A 24,970-nucleotide genomic window follows, 5' to 3' on the forward strand; every position below is an offset into this window, starting at 1 on the left:
TCCGGTGGCAACCCTAGCCGCAAAGTTTTGCACTTTCTGAAGTCGAGCAATGTTTTTCTTTGGTGTACTGGCCCAAACTGATGAACAATAAAACATTTTTCTGAAAACCAGAGAATTGGTGGTAGTTATTAGCGTTGGTTTATCAAATAGATGTTTTACACGGTTTATTTGACACAAGCTAGCAGTACATTTGGACACTACATCAGTCCCATGTTCGTTAAAACTTAGGTGTTCATCAACTACAACACCCAAGTCCTTCGCGGAATGTGACGGCCGTATCTCCTTGCCAAGTAAGGTGATGCTAAAATCCTCCGACATGCATGCTAACATCTGTGACAACAGATTTTGCTGCTGACCGCGGATCGCAGACCGCGTATTGCTGGCGCGTGAATTAACGGTGAATTAACGGTGCGTGACGGCCGCGAAATAAACATGTTGTGATCCCTGCTTCTGTTCAAAAATACCAAATTTTCCTTACCAATTTATCCTACCTAAAAAATTCCCGGAATCAACAATTTTTAACCCAAAAATATCTTTTGATCATCGCCGTCACTTGAAATCCTGAGTTCCCCGTCCCCATCCCCCTGGGGGTCTCCTTGCACTCAAATTTGTCCAGAGCAGAAAAAATGCTGCAGTAATATTCGCTTTTTGCAAAAAATGCCTCAAATAAAAGCCTCACAAAGCAACAGTACAGTGTTCTTGCAAATATAAAGCAATGCTTTTGCCCTGGGGGGTGGCGTACTTCCTATAATGACCTATATGGGGAGGCTCCACCTGAAAAGGGGTTTAGGTATATGAAAGGGCAGGGAAATCTGTCATTAAGATATTTATAAAGGCCTTTAAATTAAATATTTCAAACAGACGCAACTTATGGCTGCATTGTCTTAATTTATAAAGCGCTGTATTAAAATTACAAGAAAACTTCCTGTTTTAAGTATATGTCCCCCCCGGTGTTTTGCATGAAACGTGTCCATGGACTGCGACAGCCAGAAATGCTCCTGTAGGGCAGCAATAAGTAAACATAAGAAGACTGGAGAAACATTTGAACATGTAAGTACTCACGTTTATTTCAATACAAACAAAATAAAACATCTTGTAAAACAAACAGTACCATAATCCTGCTTCCACCAAGTCAGGCTAATCTTACACCTTAAGAAGCAATCAACAGCAAAACAGATAGATTTGGCGATACATCTGACATTTGCAGAATGCAGACTGCAGATTTTTCACTCCGTTTCGCCTATTACACACTCCGGTTAGCCTACTTTTCACTCCGGTTAACCTGAATAGCACTTCAGTTAGCTCTCTATAATGGTAATGGTAACACAATATATTCTTTTAGTCTGCAGTCAACTGCAGTCTGTAGTCTGCATTCTGCAAATGCCAGTCACCATCTTAGTTTACAGTTCTATGGCCAAGTCTTCCCCCAAAAAAGCGTGAAGCAACATATGCAGTAGGCCTGGTAAATCATTTACAATGGTGCCTTGGATTGGCCAAGCTGAAAAGGAAAAAAAAGGCAAAGGAAAAAATATTTATTTTACAGAAGTTATGTTTGCTTTATAGATAAACCACTCAAGTATGTATGTGGGTTTCCAGTCATAAATAATAGTATTTTGAGAAACGACAAATTTAGATTAAACAAGATGCATATCTGCGTGAACTTGGGCTTCTTTCCTGCCATATCAAGCTGTAAACGCCAGAAAGTCGACCCGATGAAATCTTAGTTGTCTTTTGTCGCTTGTTTCACAGCTCTTGCATAACACAACAACAACAACAAACAACAATCTTTTACTTCGTGCCCAGAAGAGTTTTACATTAAGTAAATACATGCAAGAGTAATAATTAACATTAGTAGAAACTCTGCTGTGTTCTATTGGAAATCCGCGAATCTGATTGGTTCTCCCACTGTTTTCTATTCGCCGATAGAAAACAGTCGCGTGCGCATAGCTCTTTAAGCGATAAATTTTCTTGATTTTTGTCTTCAAAGTGCACAATATTGTAGGTTTTGGACTGCAATCCTTTATAGTTTCTACTAAAACAATTAGACTACTCGCCCTTGTTTTCTATGAGCGATAGTCAACTCGGCTGCGCCTCGTTGACTATTTGCTCATAGAAAACTCGGGCTCGTAGTCTAATTGTTAAATAAAAAAGAGCACAGCCTCTTAGAAATAGCTAAGGCTAATCGAGCTAAGTGGCTCGACCAAGCGGAAAAAGAATATTGCAATAAAAAAAAATGGGACACGATTTCCATTCACACACACACAGACAGAGCACAAAAAAAGAAAAGTGTACGTACACACACAGAAATGAAAAAGAAACACAAGCAAGTACATTGTAAGCATTGTATATTCCTGGTCAAAATTGTACCCTCTGTCTGTTTTTTACATCCGGTCTGTAGTCTGCGTTTTACACTGACCGATAAAGTAATAAATTTTAGGAACTAATAAATGTTCTGACAGTAACAGGACAACTCGGATTAATATTAATCCGGGGATTATAATCATAATTGATTATAATAGGATTATTATAATCCAGTAATAGATTATTATAATCCAGTAATATATTATTATAATCCAGTAATAGATTAAGGCACGGCAAAAAATCGGAAGGATTAGATTATTATTAATATTATAATCTAGATTAATATTAATCTCTATTATAATCCCGATAAAATTCCATGAATGTTCAGATAACAGGTACATGTATGTCTATTTGACTATATCTGACAGATATGTATATGACAAACACACTGCAGACTTACAACACAGGACTGACAGGACATAAGTCACTAATCACATCCGTCACATGACAATCACTTTTGCATATGCTAAAGCTAGATTAGACGATGTTGGTGACCCTAGAAGTAAAAGAAAAGGATCAATTGCCTCTGGGTCAGCGAATCCGTGCCGTGGGCATGTTCGTTTACAAAACAGGAGACCTAATGACAGGGAATTTTTACTTACTTCCCTTGGACAATATCCGATACAAACATTCTTTTCTTGTAAAATTCCTGTCCATTTTGCGTTGGATATGCATTAAGATTCTAAGTCACACAAGCAGAAGTGTTTCCCAATGACCAATTGGTAAACCTTAAGGTTTACGGCGAGTGAGGGTTTTTAAAGGCAAAATTATTCGCGAGTTCGTGTAATCTATGTGCATAGAATGACCAACGATACAAAACTCAAAACATATTACCTCACCTTTTAGCGTATGTTAGTGAAAGCATTTCCCTTAGGCTTTGTAGCGTGGTAGGAAACAACTGCTCTTTTGATGACAGCGGCCGCCATATTGTCCAAAAACCTTTTCTCCTCGGAGTTCTTCGACGCAGTTTGCCATTGTTAAACCTCAAATCAATACGTCTACTAACCATGGGTTTAAAAAGGTATAATGTACTGCCCTCTTCACTAACTGGTTTAGCTCAGAAGCTGGTATGAAGAGGTTAAACTAGGGTCATAAAAATGTTAACATTCGAAACATTCACTTCTTGTAGTCCGAAAAGTGATCGAAACTGCGCATGCACAACCGCAGCTCCTCCTGTTCCGCGGGACATTTCACATAGGCGTACGTGAAGAGATTTGCTTTTCCCGCCAAAAATGTAAATATGCCGGACAAGAAGGATGAAGCGTATCTTCATTTGCATTTGCGGAAATATTCAAAGGAAAATGGTTGTCTTTGGTTTTATCGACGGTGATCTCAAGGAGTTTCTCAATGATTATTGTCAGAGCGCTATGGGGAGGATGGAGGGTTACGCATGGAGGATAACCTCATTAGCGTTATCGCATCGACAGGTCGACAGGTCGGTAGACCGGTAATGCACCTATCAATGGTTTGCCCCAGGATGGGGGGGAGGGGCAACCCTAGGGGAATTTGATATTTTTTGGAATCCGGAGTTGAATTCCCCACCCCTGGGCACCTAGCGAATGTCAAATTTCACATATCTCCTCTTAAATTTCTAACCAAGCAGACCGTTTTAAATGTCTCCCTGGGAGAGCTTCACGATGTCAAATTCCCGTGGGTTGCCCCGCCCATCCTGGGCAAACCATTGAGAGGCTCTGAAAAGTTTTAAGTACTTTCCAGCTCACACTTTGATAGGTCAGTGCTACAAACATTTATCAGTTACCACTACAAAAATGGTATCAAACGAATCCCAATCATTTCTGAACAAGTTGTGGTCATTTTCATGACGTCACTGGTTACCATAGCAATGGTATAACCTGTTAAAGCACCCTTAATTTTCTCTATTTGTGGTTATAATTTAAAAACGAGTCTGGTGATCCCCATTTTTTATTATTGAATAAAATTTCTCTGGAGTGGTTTCAGAGCCACCCTAAAATTTCGAAAATTTAAAGTGGCTCTAAAACCGCTCCAGAGATATTTTTTAACTTTGCAAAAATTTGTATCCCAACATGCTGATCAAGGATTCCAGGGGAAGTTTTCATTTTAATTAAGTGTTTAGGAACACCAGCTGTTTTAGAAAAATCATCTGCCATTCTTGTTTGTTTGTCTGAGTCTTATGTGAGTCATAACGTCACTCAGGCGCCTCGCCATTTTGGCAAAAGTTCAAAGTTAAGGTTGCTAGTAAAATCTTTGACAGCAGACATAAGCACAGTGGGAGGCTGGGGACCACATGTGCTGTCACAATTGTTGTCTATGCAAGGCACTGTTTCGTGTGAAAACTTTTACTTGTCACAAAATCTTGCACGTGAGCTTTTAGCCCCGGGGGGGGGGGACTCCCATATGAAACGGACGGGGATGCTCGTCGGACATTTTGAAAAGAACCCCTAAAAGAGACCAATCTGGGTGTGGCTCAAGCCTTTCTTGATTAATTTTATACTTGTGTCAAAAATTGGCTAATTTTTTTCATTTACTTGAACAAATAAACATTGTCACGTAAAAATTAAATGCAAGTACCATTAGCTTTTGAACCCACATTGTTTCACTTTATGCTTCTGTGTGTAAATGGGCCAAAAAATGGTCGACACAAAACAACAGATTTGAGCTAAGATAAACAAGTTTATTGGGTGATATCAACACAACAACAAAAAACGAGAATGAGTAACTAATAAGAAGAAATACAAAATAAAATCACAAATTACAAATCATTTATAACTGAGCACAATAAAATGATTTGTTTACAGGCTGGATAATAAAAACCTAAATTGCCAACAGCTGATTATAAAAGATCTCATTCCCTTTTTTTCACGATCCCATAATACATCTTGTTTACCCCCCAAATTTTTTGCATAAGCATTGTTTTCAATTTCTCTTGGGACAATTGCACGTCATTGTAAATCCCATGAGAAATTGAAAACAATGCTTATGCAAAAATTTTGGGGGGTAAACAAGATGTATTATGGGAACGGTGAAAACAGCGAATAGAAAGAAAAGGAAAGAAAGGCAATGAAATTAATCTTAGAAGGGGCCATGAATGGTCTATTAAAATTTTGCAGTGCCCACTTAAATAATTAGGCTTCTGCTCGCAAAACTTAGTGAGTGTTGGTTTGTTTGTGGTCGCAAATTTTTACAAGTGCTCGCATGCTTGGTTTTTAGTGGAGGTAGCTTTTTCAAAAGTGTTTGTTGCTCGCAAGGCTAACTTTTGTCAATGCTCATGCTTACAAAGAAAAACGCTCTGCTTGCATGCTCGCAAATGATCATAAAGACCATTCAATACCCCTCTTCGAAATTTAACAAACTAAAATTTGATACATTCTGTGAATTGTACATGAAGTGTAAACTAAACAAAAGCTAACCAAAAGGTTTGGCTTTGGGTTACATATTAAACGTATTGCATTACATTTACAGCAAGGCGCCCAAATGTGTGACCACTTTTAATTTATTCACATTCTTTCGTGCAGATTTAATGACTTCTGATTGGATTAAATCTGGATGGAAGAATGTGAATAAATTAAAGTGGTCACACATTTGGGCGCCTTGCTGTAAACGCTGAATGAATACTAGAAGAAATTATAAAACTAAAATCTTGGAAATAGTGACTACAAAAGGATAATTTGTAGCAAAAAAGAATCACAAATATCTACTTGTATAGCAATGATTTGGAAATGAGGTAAGCAATAATAGTACAGTAATATTACCGGTTGAAACAGTAACAGAATGTACAACAGACAATTCTGATAACATGCTGTGTGACACTGAAGTAAAGGTCAACTAAATAAATTAAACTAAGAAGCAAGTTAAAATGCTATAAAACCAATCAATACTAATGAGAAAACATTAAGCTACAAAAGTAAACTAAGGCCTTAAAAATATAGGAAATTAAGTAATAATAAGTGCTGGAACATACCAAATATTATTGATAGCTATCTGTGGGAGACTTGACGGACTTGAAAATAATTTCACTTGGGGCTGACAGATTCCAGGAAGACTAAGATAATAATAATTTAATTTTAAAATTATCTGAATTTTACTGGGTCAGATATTTTTAGGTATAAGTATTTCCTGTCCAACCCCCCTCCAGTAGGTCTAACAAAGAAACCAGACACAAGGGGTGCATGGAACAATTCTCGTGTTTGACTTGTGAGATGGTCTTTGATTTAGTTTTAAGCTTAGGGGTATTATTTATATTGTGCTTATTGACTGACTTTTGCCTAAAAATTCCGCTTAGTTTTCTTATTTTCTGACTTTTGCTTAAATACTGCAGACATGTGACCTGTAGGCTGTGACTTGTAACCTGTGTCTTGTGACCTATAAAAGAAACATGCCTTCAAAATATTGTGTGCATTTGAAAATGTGCATTGTTGACAGCGTCGTGAATCAGAATACATTCAGGACTGGTAGACATGGTAAATTCTCTAATTCTATCTAAAAATCACTGAATTTACAACAATCAATCTAAGATCACACATTTACACATTGGGTTTTGCTTATTAAAAAAAGGGTTCCCAGTCCCTCGCAGCATTTGAAGATCTTATTAAAAACCTTGCCATGTATTAACCATTCAAGGGTGAGGGTTTTATGAAGGCACCACCTTCACTCATTTTTGCCAGGCAAAGTCAGAAACAAAGTTACCTCATTTGCCAAACAAAGGTCATACAAATGTTTTTTTAGTTCTCAGTTTCTGCTAAGTTAAAGCCCATCTAAAATCACCCCATCGGTCCTGGGCGACCAAGAAATCAAATGAACTGGCCAGCTGACTAGAGCTCCTGCACTGGTAAAACAATTATGGACAAAATTTAATACAGGCGCATCTAATAAATAATTTTATGCAGGTACAAAGATTTGGAGGAAAATCTAAACTAACATTCCTGCATGACCATAAAGAATGATAAGAATGATTATAGTAACGTTGAAACAGTAGAAAAATTAATTTTTTCTACAGTACCAGAAATCTTAGAAGAGAGCAACATTTACTTTTTTGCAGAAAACTGTGGACCAATCAATGCACTCCAAGGCCCCTTTCAATCTTTTATGGCCTTCAGGCCTCTTCCCTTAAGGAACTGAATAGAGCATCTTTTCCTTCTAGTGATTCCCCTGTTCATTTTAATTTGTGCTTTTTTCAAAAGTTGAAAATTTGCAATTTAGTTTATCTGTGACTGCATTACATTTGTGAGAGCATTTATAGCATCACTCTACATTAGATTACTTCTATTGTTACTTAAGTATAGATGGCATGTACCTGTATTAGTTCCCACTGCTGAATTCACGGCAACAGGGTTTAAATTTCCAGTGCTATTTAACCCAGAAACACAACCAGCACCTGATGTCCTCAGGAACAGCATTCTGCAAAGGAAAAGATGCAATAAATTCATTGGCAATGTAAACAAAACAATGTAAATGACTCTTACATCTACAACATTTTATGACATTTATCTACTTTAAATTTAATTTAAAAAAATGCAAAGAAGAAGCCCCTGGCATAAATGCTGACATTGCAAAATGATAGCCCATCACTGATCGCCATAATTAATGCTCTTGTCTTCAGCAAACTTTACTACAGTAACTGTTCTTCAGTTTGGTTGGGCACCACAAACAAAAACATTGAAAAGATGCAACTAGTACAAAACTTTGCAGTGAGAATCTGCTGCGAATTTGTAGAATTTCGCCATTTTGAACTTTATTCAAACTTGATATAAAATTGCCAAGTTACCAAAGGAGTTTACACAAATTTAATCGATTCCTACCCGCAATAAGTCGTTCATTGCATTCACGACTTTAAAAGGGACCACTTCATAAAGCAAATTATAATCCACACTGATGAGCATCCTTTCTGCTGCCTACAGTTCAACAGACAGAGTGTGTTGGTGAAGCACCTCAAAGATATTCACAAGAAAATTAAGTACTATTGTGATCCTTCAGATAGAGTGCCAGGATTGTGACAAATCCTTCAATAAGAAGGACCACTTATAAAACACATGTTGAGGGCCCACAGAGGTGTGCACCCTCAGGGGAGCGCACTCACCCCTGCCCACTGATAATCCTTGACATCTGCTATGATTAGATACATTTTCAAAGTTACTATTAGCTTTAAAGCAATATTTTTAAAAGAACAATTTTACCATTCATTCAATTATTTCATAAGATGTTTTTTTGTTCAAAAGTTTTCTGCCCCCTCCCACCACCAACACCACTACCGCGCCCCCTAACAGGCATCCATCCAATGGTGACCAGCTTTCTTATTGATCATTAATCGTCTTGCCTCTCTAATGGAAGTTTCCAACACAATTGTCGGCTGGAAACAGATTGCCAGAACTTTATAGTCCAGGGAAACTTATTAGCTGAGTAAGGATTTTCAAATGCCAACAATATACTCCTTCTTTAACAAAGCATGTTCACTTTCTTTCCAGGAACACACTGAAGTTTAAAAAAAAAATTCAATCAATAGTTTCAACAAGGACTTGCAGTTTTCAACATTTTTTCCTGCTCATTTTAAAGCTTTGACATTAATCTGTAGTCTGGTGCAAAAATTAATTGAAGGATCAACCTCCCACTTCCCTTACAGTCATCCCGAACTAAATGTTCACTTGCTTTTTCTTTGTTCTTTCACTTACTCAGAACACTCTTCAATTGCACTTGGAAAGACATCAACTATATGGTATTTATATATAAATTATTTTAAAGGTTCCAGGATTCAATAGTATTCCATCGATTTACTGCAACAGCTCTGTTTCGTATGGTCAAAAGATGACCACACTCTTCAGGCAATTTTTTGGAATGACCGTTAATTTGAATGCTGGCGGTTAAATACAAGATACAAAATATGGTTGCTTAGTAGCAGTTGCGTAGATTAGGTTACTTTAAAGTTCTTGAGGACAAATCTATTTTTATGGCGGCATGAACTCGCTAATTCGTTGCGCTTGTTTAAGCTACAAATATCTTTTTTACAGTGCCTGTTGAGTACATGAATTGGAAAGAGGAAGAAATGAGTGCTGTTATGAAACCACTGAATGTCATGATCGAAATACTACAGACAGAACTGGGGGAAACAGTCCCGCCAATAACGAATGATTTTTCTTTCTGGTTATGTTTCTTTTTTCCAGATAAAAATACTGAACAAATAGTAAGCCATGAACAAAAACTGTATTTTAAAGAAGCCTACAGAAATGGTCAGCCAACCCCTGCATTTGTGCAAGCTGCCAGAGAACTGTGTGTGCAACAAGCTGAAAGCAAATTTCAAAAGTCAGCATCTGAATGGAAAAATGATGCACAATCAATGTAAGTGCCCCTATGGCACGGGTTTTTCCCTTGTTTTGATTCTGTTGTTTTGATTCAGCAATAGTTTAATTAATAATCTATAAAGTCACACTAGGTGACTCATCACGCGCTCCTTAAGTCGTATCGCATTTCCACGCAGAACACATCTATTGTGTAATTCGATAATTTGATCGATTTCGCAAGTACTCGTGGTCTGAAGGAAAGCAAAGAAATTGTCTGACATATTTTATCGAAGGAAGGAAAGGATTTTTCTATGACAACTCTCGCCAGATCCGGCAACAATGTAAGTTTAATTCACGTTGAATATTTCTATAGCTAATTTCTTGTTTCTAATTTTGTAAATCAATTATTTTTAGTTTCACGGTCAGATACATCAATAAAGGAGGCGTTCCATAAAAGAAATTGGTGCGATATTTGTTGTGTCGATCAGTGGGAACTGCACGGTCCAGCTAGCGGCGGACAAGCGCCGCTATAGTGAAAATTGAAGGAATTCAAGAGTTTAGCAGGAGTTTGTCGATTGCGATACAGAACCATGGCGAAGGCAAATCCTACTATTGAAGAAGTCACGAGCGAACAGAACGAAGACCATCAAGTCGGCGTTGAAACGACTGATATGGACAAAAGAGAAAGAATCCCTACTGAAAAGGGCGACTCACTTCGCATGGAAAGGCTTTTTGAAGAGCGTAAGGCTGCAGGAGCTGCTCTGAGGAGGCAAATCACAAAGGTGAGCACTTTACTCGAATCGTTAAAGGAATCGGACGCAAGAGTTCTAGAGCAAGAGCGTGACAGTTTAGACTTGTGTAGGGATAGAATGAATGACGCTCATCACAATTATTACAAAGAGTTGCATGACACTAAAGAAACAGATGAAGCGTACAAGTGGTTTGACATTCGGGACCACAAACATTTCCAATGTCGCACGAAAATTAATGAAGCCTTGATTAGTATTGAAAGACAAACAAGTGATAAAATGTCTCTGGTTTCATCAAAATTATCTAAGCGTTCCTCCTCCTCTTCGGTAAGATCTAGAAGAGCAAAGGCAGCGGCCAAGGCAGCGTGTCTTGAAGTGGAAATGGACTTTTTAGAAAGGGAAGCGGAGTATAAAAGGCTACTAATGCAAAAGGAGTTAGCTAAGGCAAGGGCTGAGGAAGAAACCATGCGCAAAATTGAAGAGGAAGAAAGGCAAGAAGATTTCCCCCAGATCCCGAAGTGTGAAATACCAATTTCGGACGTCAAACCCAAGCTTCCACCTAAAGAACCTAGTGAAACGAAACCGTTGCAAGATGAGGTGATCTTAAATCCAAAGGCTCCGCCCGTTGAACCCCCAAATGGCCCACCACCATCATGTGACTCAAAGCCGGAGAGTTACCACAGAACAGACGAGCTAACCTCGGTGGTTAAGCTAGTCGCCGAACAACAAAAGCTGAGTATGCTCCCAGCACAGCAGCCTCCTGTTTTCTCTGGTAACTACTTTGACTATGCGGCGTTTATCAGTGCATTCGAAAGTTTGATAGAGTGCCGAGTGAGCGATCCGAAGCAGAGGCTCTATTACTTAAGCCAGTTCACATCTGGGGACGCTAAGGAATCAATTCAAGGCCTCATTAACCTCGACCATCCGGATTCCTTTGGTAAAGCAAGACAGATTTTAAAGGAAAGATTCGGTCATCCTTATCGCGTTGCACAAGCCTACAAGGATAAGCTGAATGCTTGGCCTCCGATAAAAGAAGGGGACGGCACGCGTCTGCAACAATTTGCTGATTTCCTGGTGCTTTGCGAACAAGCCATGAAGACGCTTAAGTACATGGAAGGTCTTAACTCCGAAGATACTCTTAGAAGGATAACTTCAAAGCTGCCGAGTAACATGGGAGCGAAATGGTGCCGTTTTGCCAACAAGACATTAAAATCAGAAGAAAGGCTTGCTACGTTTCATGACGTTGTCAAATTTGTAACGCAAGAAGCAGCCCTGGCAACTGACCCAGTATTCTCACCTGAAGCCCTCAAAGAAGCAAGAAAAAACGAGTTCACTAGCAGTAGCACCAGTGACAACAACAACAACAGGAACACAACCTGGCGAAACAATGGAAGAAGAGACAAGAGTGCAAGTAGCTTCTCGACAAGTGCCACACCCCACGAAGATCAACCACCACCATGTTCTTCATGTCCATTCTGCAACAGCCAGCAACACGATCTGGAGAAGTGCTCAAGTTTCAAGACGAAGACTGTTCAAGAAAGAAGAGCATTTATCCAAGAAGCTAGAATATGTTTTGGTTGCCTCTGCTACGGCCACATGTCAAGAAGATGTCGAAACCGGAAGGTGTGCAAGACATGTTGCATGCCCCACCCGACCGTCCTTCATGATGAAAGCAAAATTTCTCCCAAGCAAAGTAGTGAAGACCAAGCAAGAGTTGTTCAGGCCGCTGAAGCAACTAGCAGCTGTACAAGTACCTGTAATGCTACTGGAGTCACCGATGCCATCATGAACTCTATGATTGTTCCGGTTCGAATGTACCACCAAGACAACACAGAACGGCAAGTGGTGATTTATGCGCTGCTCGATCCAGCTAGTAACGGAACTTTCGTTAAGGAGAGCGTACTGGAAGAACTGCAAGTTAATGGAGTCGAGACTCAATTGAAGTTGAATACAATGCATGGTTCAGAAGTAGTTCCTACTCGTAGAGTGAGCGGTCTCATCGTGGAAAGAATGGATAGAGAGGTCCACATCAAGCTTCCCAAGACGTACTCAAGGAACGAAATACCGTCAAGAAGAAACGAGATCCCAAGACCAGAGTCAGCAGCAAAATGGCCACACCTACGTCACTTAGCCAACAAGATTTACCCGTACCAAAACAATCTGCAAGTGGGACTTTTGATTGGCTCAAACTGTCCAAATGCCATAAAGCCGAAGCAAGTCATTCCTGGTAGGAGCAGTGATCCTTATGCCATCCGTACCGTCCTTGGGTGGGGCATCATTGGTCCAGTGACAGGAAGTACGACTACAGAAGTTTCGGATGTCTTATGTCACAGAGTTGCTGTGAAAGAGATCGGCAGCGAAGAATTACCTTCCCATAGTTTTGTTGTTGAGGCACGCGTAAAGGAGATCATCTCTCCAGAAGCAGTTAAGAGAATGTTCGAGCGAGATTTCAATGAAGGGAAGCACGTGGCTCAACAAACCCTTTCCATGGATGATCGAAGATTCATGGCGAAAGTTAAAGAAGGAATCATCCATCTTTCAGATGGACACTATGAGCTGCCATTGCCACTACGAGATGAATCGTTAGCCCTACCGAATAACGAGAAGCTTGCAGCTCATCGCCTCCAGCAGTTGAAACTGAAATTTCGAAGAGATGAGAAATACAAAGAAGACTACACGGCATTCATGAATGACATGATTAAGAAGGAATATGCTGAGAAGATACCAAAGGACGAAGTTAGGAAAGATGGAAAGATATGGTACCTTCCCCACCATGGTGTCTTCCACCCTCAGAAGCCGGACAAGATCCGCATAGTCTTCGATTGCTCCGCGGAGTACAAAGGCGAGGCTCTTAACAAGCATCTTCTCCAAGGCCCAGACCTTACAAACAAGCTTGTTGGCGTGCTATCAAGGTTCAGAAAGGAGCCAGTTGCCTTCATGGCAGATATAGAAGCAATGTTCCTGCAGGTCCACGTCACTGAGCATTGTAGAGATCTGCTACGCTTCTTGTGGTGGGAGGATGGCGATGTAAACAAGGAGCCCACGATATACCGGATGACCGTTCATCTCAAGATTCTCAAGATTCGTTCTCTCTCAAGATTTCTACGTTGATGACGGTCTAAAATCTGTACCTTCCACAAGTGAAGCAAAGGAGCTCATACGCAAGACTAAAGAGATGTGTCGGCGTGGAGGATTCAACCTGCATAAATTTACAAGCAACAAAAGAGAAGTCATCGAGTCCATACCAAAGGAAGATCACGCAAAAGGCATCAAGGAGTTAAATCTCGAGAAGGCTGAGCTGCCTATGGAAAGAGTGCTTGGTGTGAGTTGGTGTATCGAGTCAGACGCTTTCAAGTTCCGGATCGTTATGCAAGATCGCCCTTTAACGCGAAGAGGAATTCTGTCTACTGTTAGCAGTGTGTACGATCCGCTGGGGTTCCTGGCACCTCTAATCTTGACAGGAAAGGCCATTCTTCAAGATCTTTGCAGAGGTAAAGTGGAATGGGACGACCCTATCCCCGAGAACGTAAGATCGCGTTGGCTGAAATGGAGGGATGAGTTACACCACTTAGAAGATCTCTCCGTTCGCAGATGCTTTAAACCAGAAGGTTTCGGAACGGTGATGTCAACCCAGCTTCATCACTTCTCAGACGCAAGCACGACTGGATATGGCCAGTGTTCATACGTTCGTTTGGTAGACGACAAAGGCCAGATCCACTGTTCCCTGATTATGGGCAAAGCAAGAGTAGGCCCTTTAAAGATGGTCACCATACCACGTCTGGAAATCACAGCAGCTGTGGTGTCAGTAAGGGTCAGTGATATTCTTCGTCAGGAGCTTCAGTATGAAAGTGTAGAAGAAATCTTCTGGACTGACAGTAAAGTCGTGTTGGGCTACATAAAGAACGACTCGAAAAGGTTCCACGTGTTCGTAGCCAACCGCGTTCAACAAATCAGAGACCAAACCTCGCCTAGCCAATGGAGACACGTCGAAACGAAGTGTAACCCAGCCGATGACGCCTCACGTGGTATCACTGCCAAAGAACTCGTTGAAAGTTCAAGATGGATCTCAGGTCCAGAGTTCCTTTGGACTCCCGAAGACCAATGGCCACAACCCCTCGAGAATCAAGACCTCGTTACGCCATCAGACGATCCAGAGGTGAAGAAAGTGACATCTTATGCAACTTGTACGCAAGAGCAATGGAACCTTGCTGAGAGTTTAGGCTACTTCTCGGATTGGCACAGGGCTTGTAGAGCCGTTGCTATCTGTCTACGCTACAAGCAAAAACTCCGTCAACTGGTGTACTCCAAGAAGGAAAGTTGTGCTGAACCAGTCAAACGTCAACAAAGACCTGCCCTGACAGTGGAAGAGATTTTATCAGCTGAAAGGGAGATCCTCAAAGCAGCCCAGAAGGTCGCCTTTTCAAAAGAGATGGGTCTATTAAAGCTGTTTCAAGAATGACAAGATAGATCATCTGCGCAGCAAAAGAAGAGAGCCATGAAGGCAACAAGCTCGTTGTACCGCCTCGACCCATTTCTTGACCATGATGGAGTGCTGTGGGTTGGTGGTCATATCCAGCGAGGGGATTTCACAGATGAAACAAAGTTCCCAGTCATCCTTCCGAGGAAGGGCCACGTACCAGGTCTGATCATTAAGTACTACCATGAGAAGGTTCAACATCAAGGTCGTGGAATGTCCTTAAACGAGATCCGAGCTAATGGGTTCTGGGTTATTGGCGGAACATCAGCTGTGGCATCCAAAATTGCAAAGTGTGTCACCTGCCGGAAGTTACGAGGTGCAGTCCAGGAGCAGAAAATGTCTGACCTTCCGGAGGATCGTCTGGAACCGGCACCCCCCTTTACCTACTGCGCCGTGGACTACTGTGGACCATGGTATATCAAGGAGGGACGCAAGGAAGTAAAGAAGTATGTTGCCCTCTTCACGTGCATGGCATCAAGAGCCGTGCATCTTGAAGTCTCGAACTCCTTGGAAACAGACTCGTTCCTCCAAGCCCTGCGTCGTTTCATCTGCAGAAGGGGTCCTGTACGTCAGTTGCGCAGTGATCAAGGAACGAATTTCATAGGAGCAAAACGAGAGCTTCGCGAAGCGTTGCAGTCTATGGATCAAGGCAAGATCAGTGCTGAGATGCTAAAAGAGAATTGTGATTGGATTACCTTTAAGATGAATCCCCCATCAGCCAGCCATGCAGGAGGAGTATGGGAGCACCAAATCAGGACCATGCGCAGCGTATTATCAGCCCTCCTGGAGAAGAGTTCAAGTTCCCTGGATGGAGAGTCCTTTCACACGCTGATTTGTGAGACCGAAGCGATCGTGAATAGCCGTCCGCTGACAGTGGACAATCTGAGCGACCCAGATTCACTATCTCCATTGACGCCAAATCATTTCCTCACGATGAAGGCAAAGCCGGTTCTACCACCTCCTGGCGTTTTTCAAAGAGAGGACCTGTACTCGAGGAAACGTTGGCGAAGAGTCCAGCATTTGGCATGCGAACTATGGGACCGTTGGAGGAAGGAGTTTCTACACAGCTTACAAGAGAGGTCCAAGTGGACGAGGCCACGCCGTAACATGCAAGTTGGCGACGTAGTTGTCGTTAAAGACGACGACAAAGCCAGGAATCGGTGGAGCCTTGCTCGTGTAATTGAAACGTACCCAAACAAGGCTGATGGACTGGTGCGTAGTGTCAAAGTGGCGATTGGAGACCCTGATCTCTCCAGCACTGGCAAGAGAGTACACCCCCCGTAAGTTTTGGAAAGACCCATTCAAAAGCTTGTCCTGCTGCTGCCAAGAGAGGAAAGACCGGGATTCCTGCATGGGGAGCCATTAAACTAAGACACTCAGAAAAGGGACTAGACACGGACATGTCAATGAACTCTGAACTTGTTACTTTAATTTATGTTTCGTTTTTTGAAATATGGTGATTTCAAGGGGAGCCATGTAAGTGCCCCTATGGCACGGGTTTTTCCCTTGTTTTGATTCTGTTGTTTTGATTCAGCAATAGTTTAATTAATAATCTATAAAGTCACACTAGGTGACTCGTCACGCGCTCCTTAAGTCGTATCGCATTTCCACGCAGAACGCATCTATTGTTTAATTCAATAATTTGATCGATTTCGCAAGTACTCGTGGTCTGAAGGAAAGCAAAGAAATTGTCTGTCATATTTTATCGAAGGAAGGAAAGGATTTTTCTATGACAACTCTCGCCAGATCCGGCAACAATGTAAGTTTAATTCACGTTGAATATTTCTATAGCTAATTTCTTGTTTCTAATTTTGTAAATCAATTATTTTTAGTTTCACGGTCAGATACATCAATAAAGGAGGCGTTCCATAAAAGAAATTGGTGCGATATTTGTTGTGTCGATCAGTGGGAACTGCACGGTCCAGCTAGCGGCGGACAAGCGCCGCTATAATCAAGTTCTACCAATATGATTCTTGAAGCGATTGATCTTTTAGCTCACAGGTCAGAAGCAAAACTGCTTAAAAGTCTAGATGAAGATGTGGTTAAGTTTTTTTCTATTATGTAGAACCATCTCATGGTTTGGAATTCAATGGGGCTCCAGACATCTTCTTAGAAGGTATTAAAGAGCAGATCCATATGGAGTAATATGAATACCTTATTACATGAAATTTTTGCGATTTTAAAGTGCGCATATTTCGCGGCACTAAAATTTTGCGATTTTGCGAAAAATTTTGTATTGTGAATCACTTTAATTTCGCGTTTTTGAGTAAGACAATTAACATTTCCTTGGCAATATTATTTAACATGTCTGAATTAAATAAAACGAATTCATCAAAGGGGCAATAACATCAAAATTAACAAAAACGCAAGGGCGAGACTAAATCTCGGCAATAGCATCAACAGAGCAGTTTTCACAATGGCTACAAGTATGTCATGCTTGTACGTGCATGAGTTATTGTTCTCGAGCCTTCCTTTAGGGGTGTTAAACTTATTCTTTGTTGATTATTGACATATGTGAGTCACTTAATTTTTTGCGTCATGTTATGTTCATGACACTTATTGTTCGGGTCACTTTAATTTCGCGATTATTTTAGAATCACGAAATTTAAACGTGTCGCGAAAATTTCATGTAATAAGGTAATCATCATCTGTGTAAGGAAAGTGGCTCATACACATAAATTTGATTAAGACTGTCTCACTCTGCATTGATGCGATTTATTATCTCACCCTGACGCTATGCTGTCGTGTTCAGGATTTAGGCTTATCAATAGCATGGCTTGTGTACAGGTTGTAGTAGTGAAATTGCAAACAAGCAGATGATTTCTCCTGGCATCATGCAGTGCTGACTTCCATTTTGTACACAAAAAGACTAATTTTCAATACTGACTAACTGAGAAGATTTTCTTTAGTATCTAGGAAGCTTGACAGCCAAACACTTTTGATACAGACACTATAGGGAACATCACGCCTTAAGACCGAGAATCGATTTGTGCTTAAGGGACCAAAACCACTTTCTATGATGAGGTGTCCATAAAGAGAAGTGTTCCCTTTAAATTGGGTCATGCGTGTAATGATTGATCAATCTAAAAAATAATGAAACAAATTTTGGGGATGGTCAGGATAATGATTTAAATAGATATAAATTTTTGTGATTTGCTAAATGATATTTCTAATCTATAAATTTTACAAAATATTGTCATCATATTTTTTATATTTTTATTCAGTTCCATAGTGGGACATAAAAAAACATGCTCTTAATGGAGACACTTAGGAGACACTTAGGGCCAGTTGGTGAGAAAATTTGGCCGTGCCATCCAAGCCAAAAATTGGCTCTGTGTTTGACACATGATCTTTATGCCCAGACTTGCCCTTGAAAGATAAGTAAAAACTAGTCACAGAGTTAAAGGAAAAAAATGACTCATCCTTTTTCAAAGTGAGTTACCTTCCTGAGCCAACAGGTAAAAAAACATGGAAATTCACAGTTTCTTCGTTGTAAAAAAAAGTGTAAAATTCTTTACTAAATGAAAAAAGTGACAAGTGATTAAAAGAAAGAAGAACGTCCTACATTCAAATTTTACAGTGTGTTAGGTTAGCCTGTGCGACTTAGCCGGTGACTGCGTGACAACAGAGCCTCACACTAGGAGCTGAATGGAAGAAAGCAAAGGTAATAGGTAATGCAGGCAATGAGCTTGGGGGAATTAGTCACTGCAGACTCAGCACAGACTTTTTTGCACCACACAGGAGTGACCCACATTTATTTAAAAGCATATTTACCAACTTCATCTCCAAAGGGAAGAAAGGAGGGAAGGAAGGAAACAATTAAAATACTAAAATGCTAACTGCACTATACAACAGTAGACCAATTTAACTTTGAACAGTTTGTTTGAGCTTTTATACCCCTAAAACTGGAAAACAAATATAGCAAGCAGAAAGAGCTGTACTTCAAAACAGCTTACAGTTACGTGTGTAAAGACGGCCATGAATAGTGCTTTAATGTAATTTATATAATAGCATATCTTATAATATGCTAAAGGTAATACAATGTATCTAGAGTTTCCATGACCTTGGAAGCTTGTCTATACAACTTTAATATACAATCTTCGTTCACTGTCCAAAATCCACGCACGAAATTGGTTAAAATAGATCACGTCATTTTGCTTTACCTGTCGTCAGCAAACTCCGACAGTGCAGTATTGACAATAATGCACACAAATCTAACGCAAAAAAAAATTCTGCGAATTGTCTTCTTTTTCACGAACCAACTAAAAATATTCCATTTTGATTTGTATTTTCAAAAAGACCGCCTACTGTACAATAATTGGCTCTCCAATTTTATCTTGTTTTCCGTGTGTACAGAAACAACACCGCTGGAAATAGAAAATATATTTTAAAACAGCAATGATGTCCACGAAAATATGAATAAACCCCCCTAGTTAAACCAAGAAATCGGTTAATAAGTTGCAAGAAAGGAATGCATTTAAAATAATCAAGTTTAATGCAGAGCACAACTTCTAGGTATTTAAATCTGGTGACTTTATTGAGTTTAAAAGCGTGTTGCCATTATATCTGAATCACTGTGTGATTGCTTGCAGTTGCTGTTAACAAAGTCACTTGATTTAAATTTTACCTGCAGTATATGCATACTAAATTTTTGCCAGGGTCACATCTTTTCTTCTTTTGAAACGGAATGCCCGTTATATTCTGGTTGGGGACGGATGCAGTCAAAAGTTCCTTTCCATCAGTCCTGCGGAAGCCAGTCTAGAATGTAGCATTTAAATAACAAACACTCAAAACTATATGTTTTATAGTACCGGTATATACAAATTGTGAACCAAAAAAGATATGAAAGAGACAAATGTGTTTAGCTGTGGACATGGTTAGGTGAGAATGGAACTTGATTTCTCTGTCAGAGAACTTGTAAATCAAAAACATTGTTTAGGATAAGTTTTTTATGTATATTAGGTATATGATGTAATGTTAGGATAAATTTTAGCTTTTTATTGTATAAATTGTGAATATTCCTCATTTCGTTGCAGAAAATGGGACGGAAAGGGATAAATGGGGTAGGTCAAAATGCAGTAGAATTTTTTTTTAGAGCTTGCATACATTTCCACATTAGTTTAAAGGTGTCACATTTTTTTTTTACAAACACGTAGGAGGTCCAAAGATAACAGCCGTTTATTAATTAGACACAAATAATAATTCTGACAGTTAAACCTAACAGGGCCACTATGAAGAGAACCAGAGGGCTCATTTGTCAAAAAAGTTCTGAAAAGAGACGAGTTGAGAACATGCTTCAGACCGAGGGTACAGTTTTTCCCTATACCAACCGACCTAGGCCGCCAAACAACATTTTTATATTTTTCCTACTGCAGTAATTTATTTGAAAAAGAAACCGCGAAAATTGTGTCGCAAACTCTTTGATTGTATACACGTGTATTTGATTTCAATTCGACTGGTTAGCAAGAGTGAAGAATGCTTCGGTTAAATTGACATGATTTTTGGTTTTATTTTATTTGGCGTTCCATTACCAATTGAATGGGGTAACCAGCTGAAAACCCAAAACGAAGGGCACATTGTTCAGCTGGATAAAAACTCCAGGCCGTATGAGATGGTGACGGAGAGGATTCAGAGAACCTCCTCTTGCACTGTAACAAACATTCAAAGGGTGCAGAATTCCAGCCTTTACCGGCTTTACACAATTAAAAAACTGCAAATGGAGGAAAGGACAGGCGGCTGCGTAGAACAAGTTCTTTTTCACGGCACCACACCTGACAGCTGTTTGGCCATAAACAGATTTGGCTTTAACAGAAGTTATTGTGGAAGAAATGGTAACTACTAAATATCCACTTGGGTAAAGACAAAATGATTTTTTGGGGTGCTTATTTGGTGTAATGATTTGAGTATGCATTTATTGAGCAGTAATTTGTTGTTTGTTTTGCTGTGATTTGCTTTTGGTCGTTGAATGCCGCTTTTGTGAAAAACGTTTTGAACGGGTTGGCCAGAGGAGCACCTTCAACGACATACAAAAGAGAGGCCATACCGCTTCCCAGAGTGCAGGCCACCTAAATGAGGTGCATAAATTAAGTAAAGCTGCAGCAACAGAAACAGCAGGCGAAGCTCAAAAACAGCAGAAAAACAATGTACGTTTTCCAATCTCAAATTGCCTGCATGGAGCAGTGGCTGATGAAAAGTTGCTCGTAGATCTATTTCAAGAGCTTCACTTTGATGTAGTTATCAAATGGGATCTCACAAAAGATGAAATACAGGCAACAGCAGAACAGTTTGCAGGAGAAGACCATAAGCAATATAGTGCGTCCGTTTTCTTCGTCCTCTCACCTGGGCGGTTGGAATGATGTCATTTGTGGTGTTGGTGAAAGGACCATACATGTTGCAGGGCTCGTTGGTTTGTTTGTGGCATCCAATTGTCCTACACTCCAAGGCAAACCAAAGTTATTTTTCATCCAAGCTTGTAGATCCACTGTTTTTTTTAATGCACTTTGTGCAGCTATTCCGTTAAATGGAAGTCCCACCTTGTAAGACATATGAGGACCCAGGCTGTCCTCAGTGTGGGTATGAGTTTAAAAGTGACAAAAATACAATGTTTTCAAAAGTTGTAAAAGGAAAATGAGGAGGAGGGGGAAGGAATTAAACGAATTGGGAAAGGAAAGAAAAAGAAACCAAGAAAAAAACTTAACAAACAAATCAATTTACAGTTTTGTGTTAAGCCTGTTTATCCTTCTTTACCAAATGAGACACATTTCCAATTCCCCAAATAGATGACTGCACTGACTGACTTGGCAACATCAAATTTTTTTTTTAATGATTTTGGCAAGTACCACTCACTGATTGTGCTAGGGAAATCTCAGCCATTGTTACTCCAGATGGTTTGTTTTAATACAAGATTGCAGCATGCAAGATAGATGAAAGACTGAGTGAGGCCAAGCTCAAAGTTAACTCTGCCAAGTCCGAGTTTGCTCAAGCACATGTGACCTGAAAGAAACGTACCGGTGGCCGCCACTCTCTTAATGTGGATGAAAAATGAAGAGTCAAATGTAAGTTTTAACTGCTAACCATTTTGAGATTAGCAGACCTCTAGTTAAATGTTGTTTTGTATTTGCATAATAGAGTATGTTCAACAATTAAGTTTGGAAACATACAAATCAGATCTGAGCGTGCGTGCAAATATGAGTTGTACCTTAATGAATGTACCTCACATGCCTCACCATATTGAAGTAATGGTAGATAAGGACATCATGTTCTATTCAAAATGGCCGCCGGGCTGATTTTTTGCTTCAAGCGTCGAAATCATCATTGAAACATCGCCTGTACCAAGTGTGTATTTCATTGCGTATGGGCCGCATGGGACAACGGACAAGTTGAACAGGTACAAACTTAAAAATATATATTTTTTATGGTAAATTGGGGCAGGAAATTAAAAATAAACGCACCCCTTTCAATTTTAATAAAAAACTATATTTTTGCAAGCAGAACCACGACCACCTTCACATGGGTCCACACTTGCAAGAGGCCTTCTGGTTACACACAGCATAGGAAGAAAAAAACAACAAGAACTCCAAGAACACCTCCTTGATTTAAAGTTGAAAGTTCTTTGAGTTTATAACTAAACTTTGTACTTGTTTGGTATAAAAAGCAAATCCCGCACCACCTCAGCCAATTAGCTGTAATCAAAAATAAGGCATGGGTAAAGACGAAATGATTTTTTGGGTGCTTATTTTGTGTAATGATTTGAGTATGCATTTATTGAGCAGTAATGTTTTGTTTGTTTTGCTGTGATTTGCTTTTGGTCGTTGAATGCTGCTTTTGTGAAAAACGTTTTGAACGGGTTGGCCACCTAGAGGAGCACCTTTGACGACATACAAAAGAGAGGCCGTACCGCTTCCCAGAGTAAAGCCCACCTAAAAGAGGTGCCACCTAAATGAGGTGCATAAATTAAGTAAAGCTGCAGCAACAGAAACAGCAGGCGAAGCTCAAAAACAGCAGAAAAACAATGTACGTTTTCCAATCTCAAATTGCCTGCATGGAGCAGTGGCTGATGAAAAGTGGCTCGTAGATCTATATCAAGAGCTGCACTTTGATGTAGTTGTCAAACGGGATCTCACAAGAGATGAAATACGGGCAACAGCAGAACAGTTTGCAGGAGAAGACGATGGGCAATATAGTGCGTCCATTTTCTTCATCCTCTCACCTGGGCAGTTGGAATGATGTCATTTGTGGTGTTGATGAAAGGACCATACATGTTGCAGGGCTCGTTGGTTTGTTTGTGGCATCCAATTGTCCTACACTCCAAGGCAAACCAAAGTTATTTTTCATCCAAGCTTGTAGAGGGCAACATTCACATTCCGCATCATCCACTGCAATTTCTGACACTGCCACTTCAAGAACACCCTGTCCACTGGAGGCTGACTTCGTGTTGGGAACTGGGAGAAACAGTCCCGCCAATAACGAATGAATTTTTTTTCTGGTTATGTTTCTTTTTTCCAGATAAAAATACTGAACAAATAGTAAGCCATGAACAGAAACTGTATTTTAAAGAAGCCTACAGAAATGGTCAGCCAACACCTGCATTTGTGCAAGCTGCCAGAGAACTGTGTGTGCAACAAGCTGAAAGCAAATTTCAAAAGTCAGCATCTGAATGGAAAAATGATGCACAATCAGCAGAACAGTTTGCAGGAGAAGACGATGGGCAATATAGTGCGTCCGTTTTCTTCATCCTCTCACCTGGGCGGTTGGAATGAACGTCATTTGTGGTGTTGATGAAAGGACCATACATGTTGCAGGGCTCGTTGGTTTGTTTGTGGCATCCAATTGTCCTACACTCCAAGGCAAACCAAAGTTATTTTTCATCCAAGCTTGTAGATCCACTGTTTTTTTTAATGCACTTTGTGCAGCTATTCCGTTAAATGGAAGTCCCACCTTGTAAGACATATGAGGACCCAGGCTGTCCTCAGTGTGGGTATGAGTTTAAAAGTGACAAAAATACAATGTTTTCAAAAGTTGTAAAAGGAAAATGAGGAGGAGGGGGAAGGAATTAAACGAATTGGGAAAGGAAAGAAAAAGAAACCAAGAAAAAAACTTAACAAACAAATCAATTTACAGTTTTGTGTTAAGCCTGTTTATCCTTCTTTACCAAATGAGACACATTTCCAATTCCCCAAATAGATGACTGCACTGACTGACTTGGCAACATCAAATTTTTTTTTAATGATTTTGGCAAGTACCACTCACTGATTGTGCTAGGGAAATCTCAGCCATTGTTACTCCAGATGGTTTGTTTTAATACAAGATTGCAGCATGCAAGATAGATGAAAGACTGAGTGAGGCCAAGCTCAAAGTTAACTCTGCCAAGTCCGAGTTTGCTCAAGCACATGTGACCTGAAAGGAACGTACACTCTCTTAATGTGGATGAAAAATGAAGAGTCAAATGTAAGTTTTAACTGCTAACCACTTTGAGATTAGCAGACCTCTAGTTAAATGTTGTTTTGTATTTGCATAATAGAGTATGTTCAACAATTAAGTTTGGAAACATACAAATCAGATCTGAGCGTGCGTGCAAATATGAGTTGTACCTTAATGAATGTACCCGGCTCACATGCCTCACCATATTGAAGTAATGGTAGATAAGGATATCATGTTCTATTCAAAATGGCTGCCGGGCTGATTTTTTGCTTCAAGCGTCGAAATCATAATTGAAACATCGCCTGTACCAAGGGACAACGGACGAGTTGAACAGGTACAAACTTAAAAATATATATTTTTTATGGTAAATTGGGGCAGGAAATTAAGAAAAAAACGCACCCCTTTCAATTTTAATAAAAAACTATATTTTTGCAAGCAGAACCACGACCACCTTCACATGGGTCCACACTTGCAAGAGGCCTTCTGGTTACACACAGCATAGGAAGAAAAAAACAACAAGAACTCCAAGAACACCTCCTTGATTTAAAGTTGAAAGTTCTTTGAGTTTATAACTAAACTTTGTACTTGTTTGGTATAAAAAGCAAATCCCGCACCACCTCAGCCAATTAGCTGTAATCAAAAATAAGGCATGGGTAAAGACGAAATGATTTTTTGGGTGCTTATTTTGTGTAATGATTTGAGTATGCATTTAT

At 39.9% G+C, this 24,970-nt stretch overlaps 2 protein-coding genes and 2 long non-coding RNA genes across 6 annotated transcripts; 2 read left to right on the forward strand and 2 right to left on the reverse strand.

Annotated features, from left to right (window-relative positions):
* Positions 1–1,041: 1,041 nt before the first annotated feature.
* On the reverse strand, positions 1,042–3,491 carry LOC144638450 (uncharacterized). The gene is made up of 2 exons (XR_013567951.1): positions 3,201–3,491; positions 1,042–1,498 (listed from the first exon to the last, which is right to left on the reverse strand). It is a non-coding gene; the product is annotated as an uncharacterized LOC144638450 (long non-coding RNA).
* A 64-nt stretch (positions 3,492–3,555) lies between these two features.
* Positions 3,556–13,486, forward strand: LOC144639416 (uncharacterized). 2 transcript variants are annotated; one of them, XM_078498736.1, is made up of 4 exons: positions 3,556–3,788; positions 9,010–9,049; positions 9,495–9,669; positions 10,026–13,486. In XM_078498736.1, the coding sequence occupies exon 4, from the start codon at positions 10,202–10,204 to the stop codon at positions 13,469–13,471; it is 3,270 nt and encodes a 1,089-aa protein (XP_078354862.1). In that variant the 5' UTR covers positions 3,556–3,788; positions 9,010–9,049; positions 9,495–9,669; positions 10,026–10,201; the 3' UTR covers positions 13,472–13,486. The 2 variants fall into 2 exon arrangements, with proteins under 2 accessions (XP_078354862.1, XP_078354863.1); XM_078498737.1 differs by lacking the exons at positions 3,556–3,788; positions 9,010–9,049; positions 9,495–9,669 and adding an exon at positions 9,707–9,952.
* On the reverse strand, positions 5,018–9,338 carry LOC144639418 (uncharacterized). The gene is made up of 3 exons (XR_013568155.1): positions 8,139–9,338; positions 7,634–7,737; positions 5,018–6,702 (listed from the first exon to the last, which is right to left on the reverse strand). It is a non-coding gene; the product is annotated as an uncharacterized LOC144639418 (long non-coding RNA).
* A 1,369-nt stretch (positions 13,487–14,855) lies between the features above and the next one.
* On the forward strand, positions 14,856–17,004 carry LOC144639417 (uncharacterized). Of its 2 annotated transcripts, none has more exons than XM_078498739.1 (2): positions 14,856–15,378; positions 15,454–17,004. In XM_078498739.1, the coding sequence occupies exons 1-2, from the start codon at positions 14,856–14,858 to the stop codon at positions 16,119–16,121; spliced, it is 1,191 nt and encodes a 396-aa protein (XP_078354865.1). In that variant the 3' UTR covers positions 16,122–17,004. The 2 variants fall into 2 exon arrangements, with proteins under 2 accessions (XP_078354865.1, XP_078354864.1); XM_078498738.1 differs by having other exon boundaries at positions 14,856–16,596; positions 16,670–17,003.
* Positions 17,005–24,970: the final 7,966 nt, after the last annotated feature.

The sequence above is a fragment of the Oculina patagonica genome, chromosome 14 (genome assembly GCF_052425735.1).
Source record: "Oculina patagonica isolate OP01 chromosome 14, crgOcupat, whole genome shotgun sequence".
Lineage (NCBI taxonomy): Eukaryota > Metazoa > Cnidaria > Anthozoa > Scleractinia > Oculinidae > Oculina > Oculina patagonica.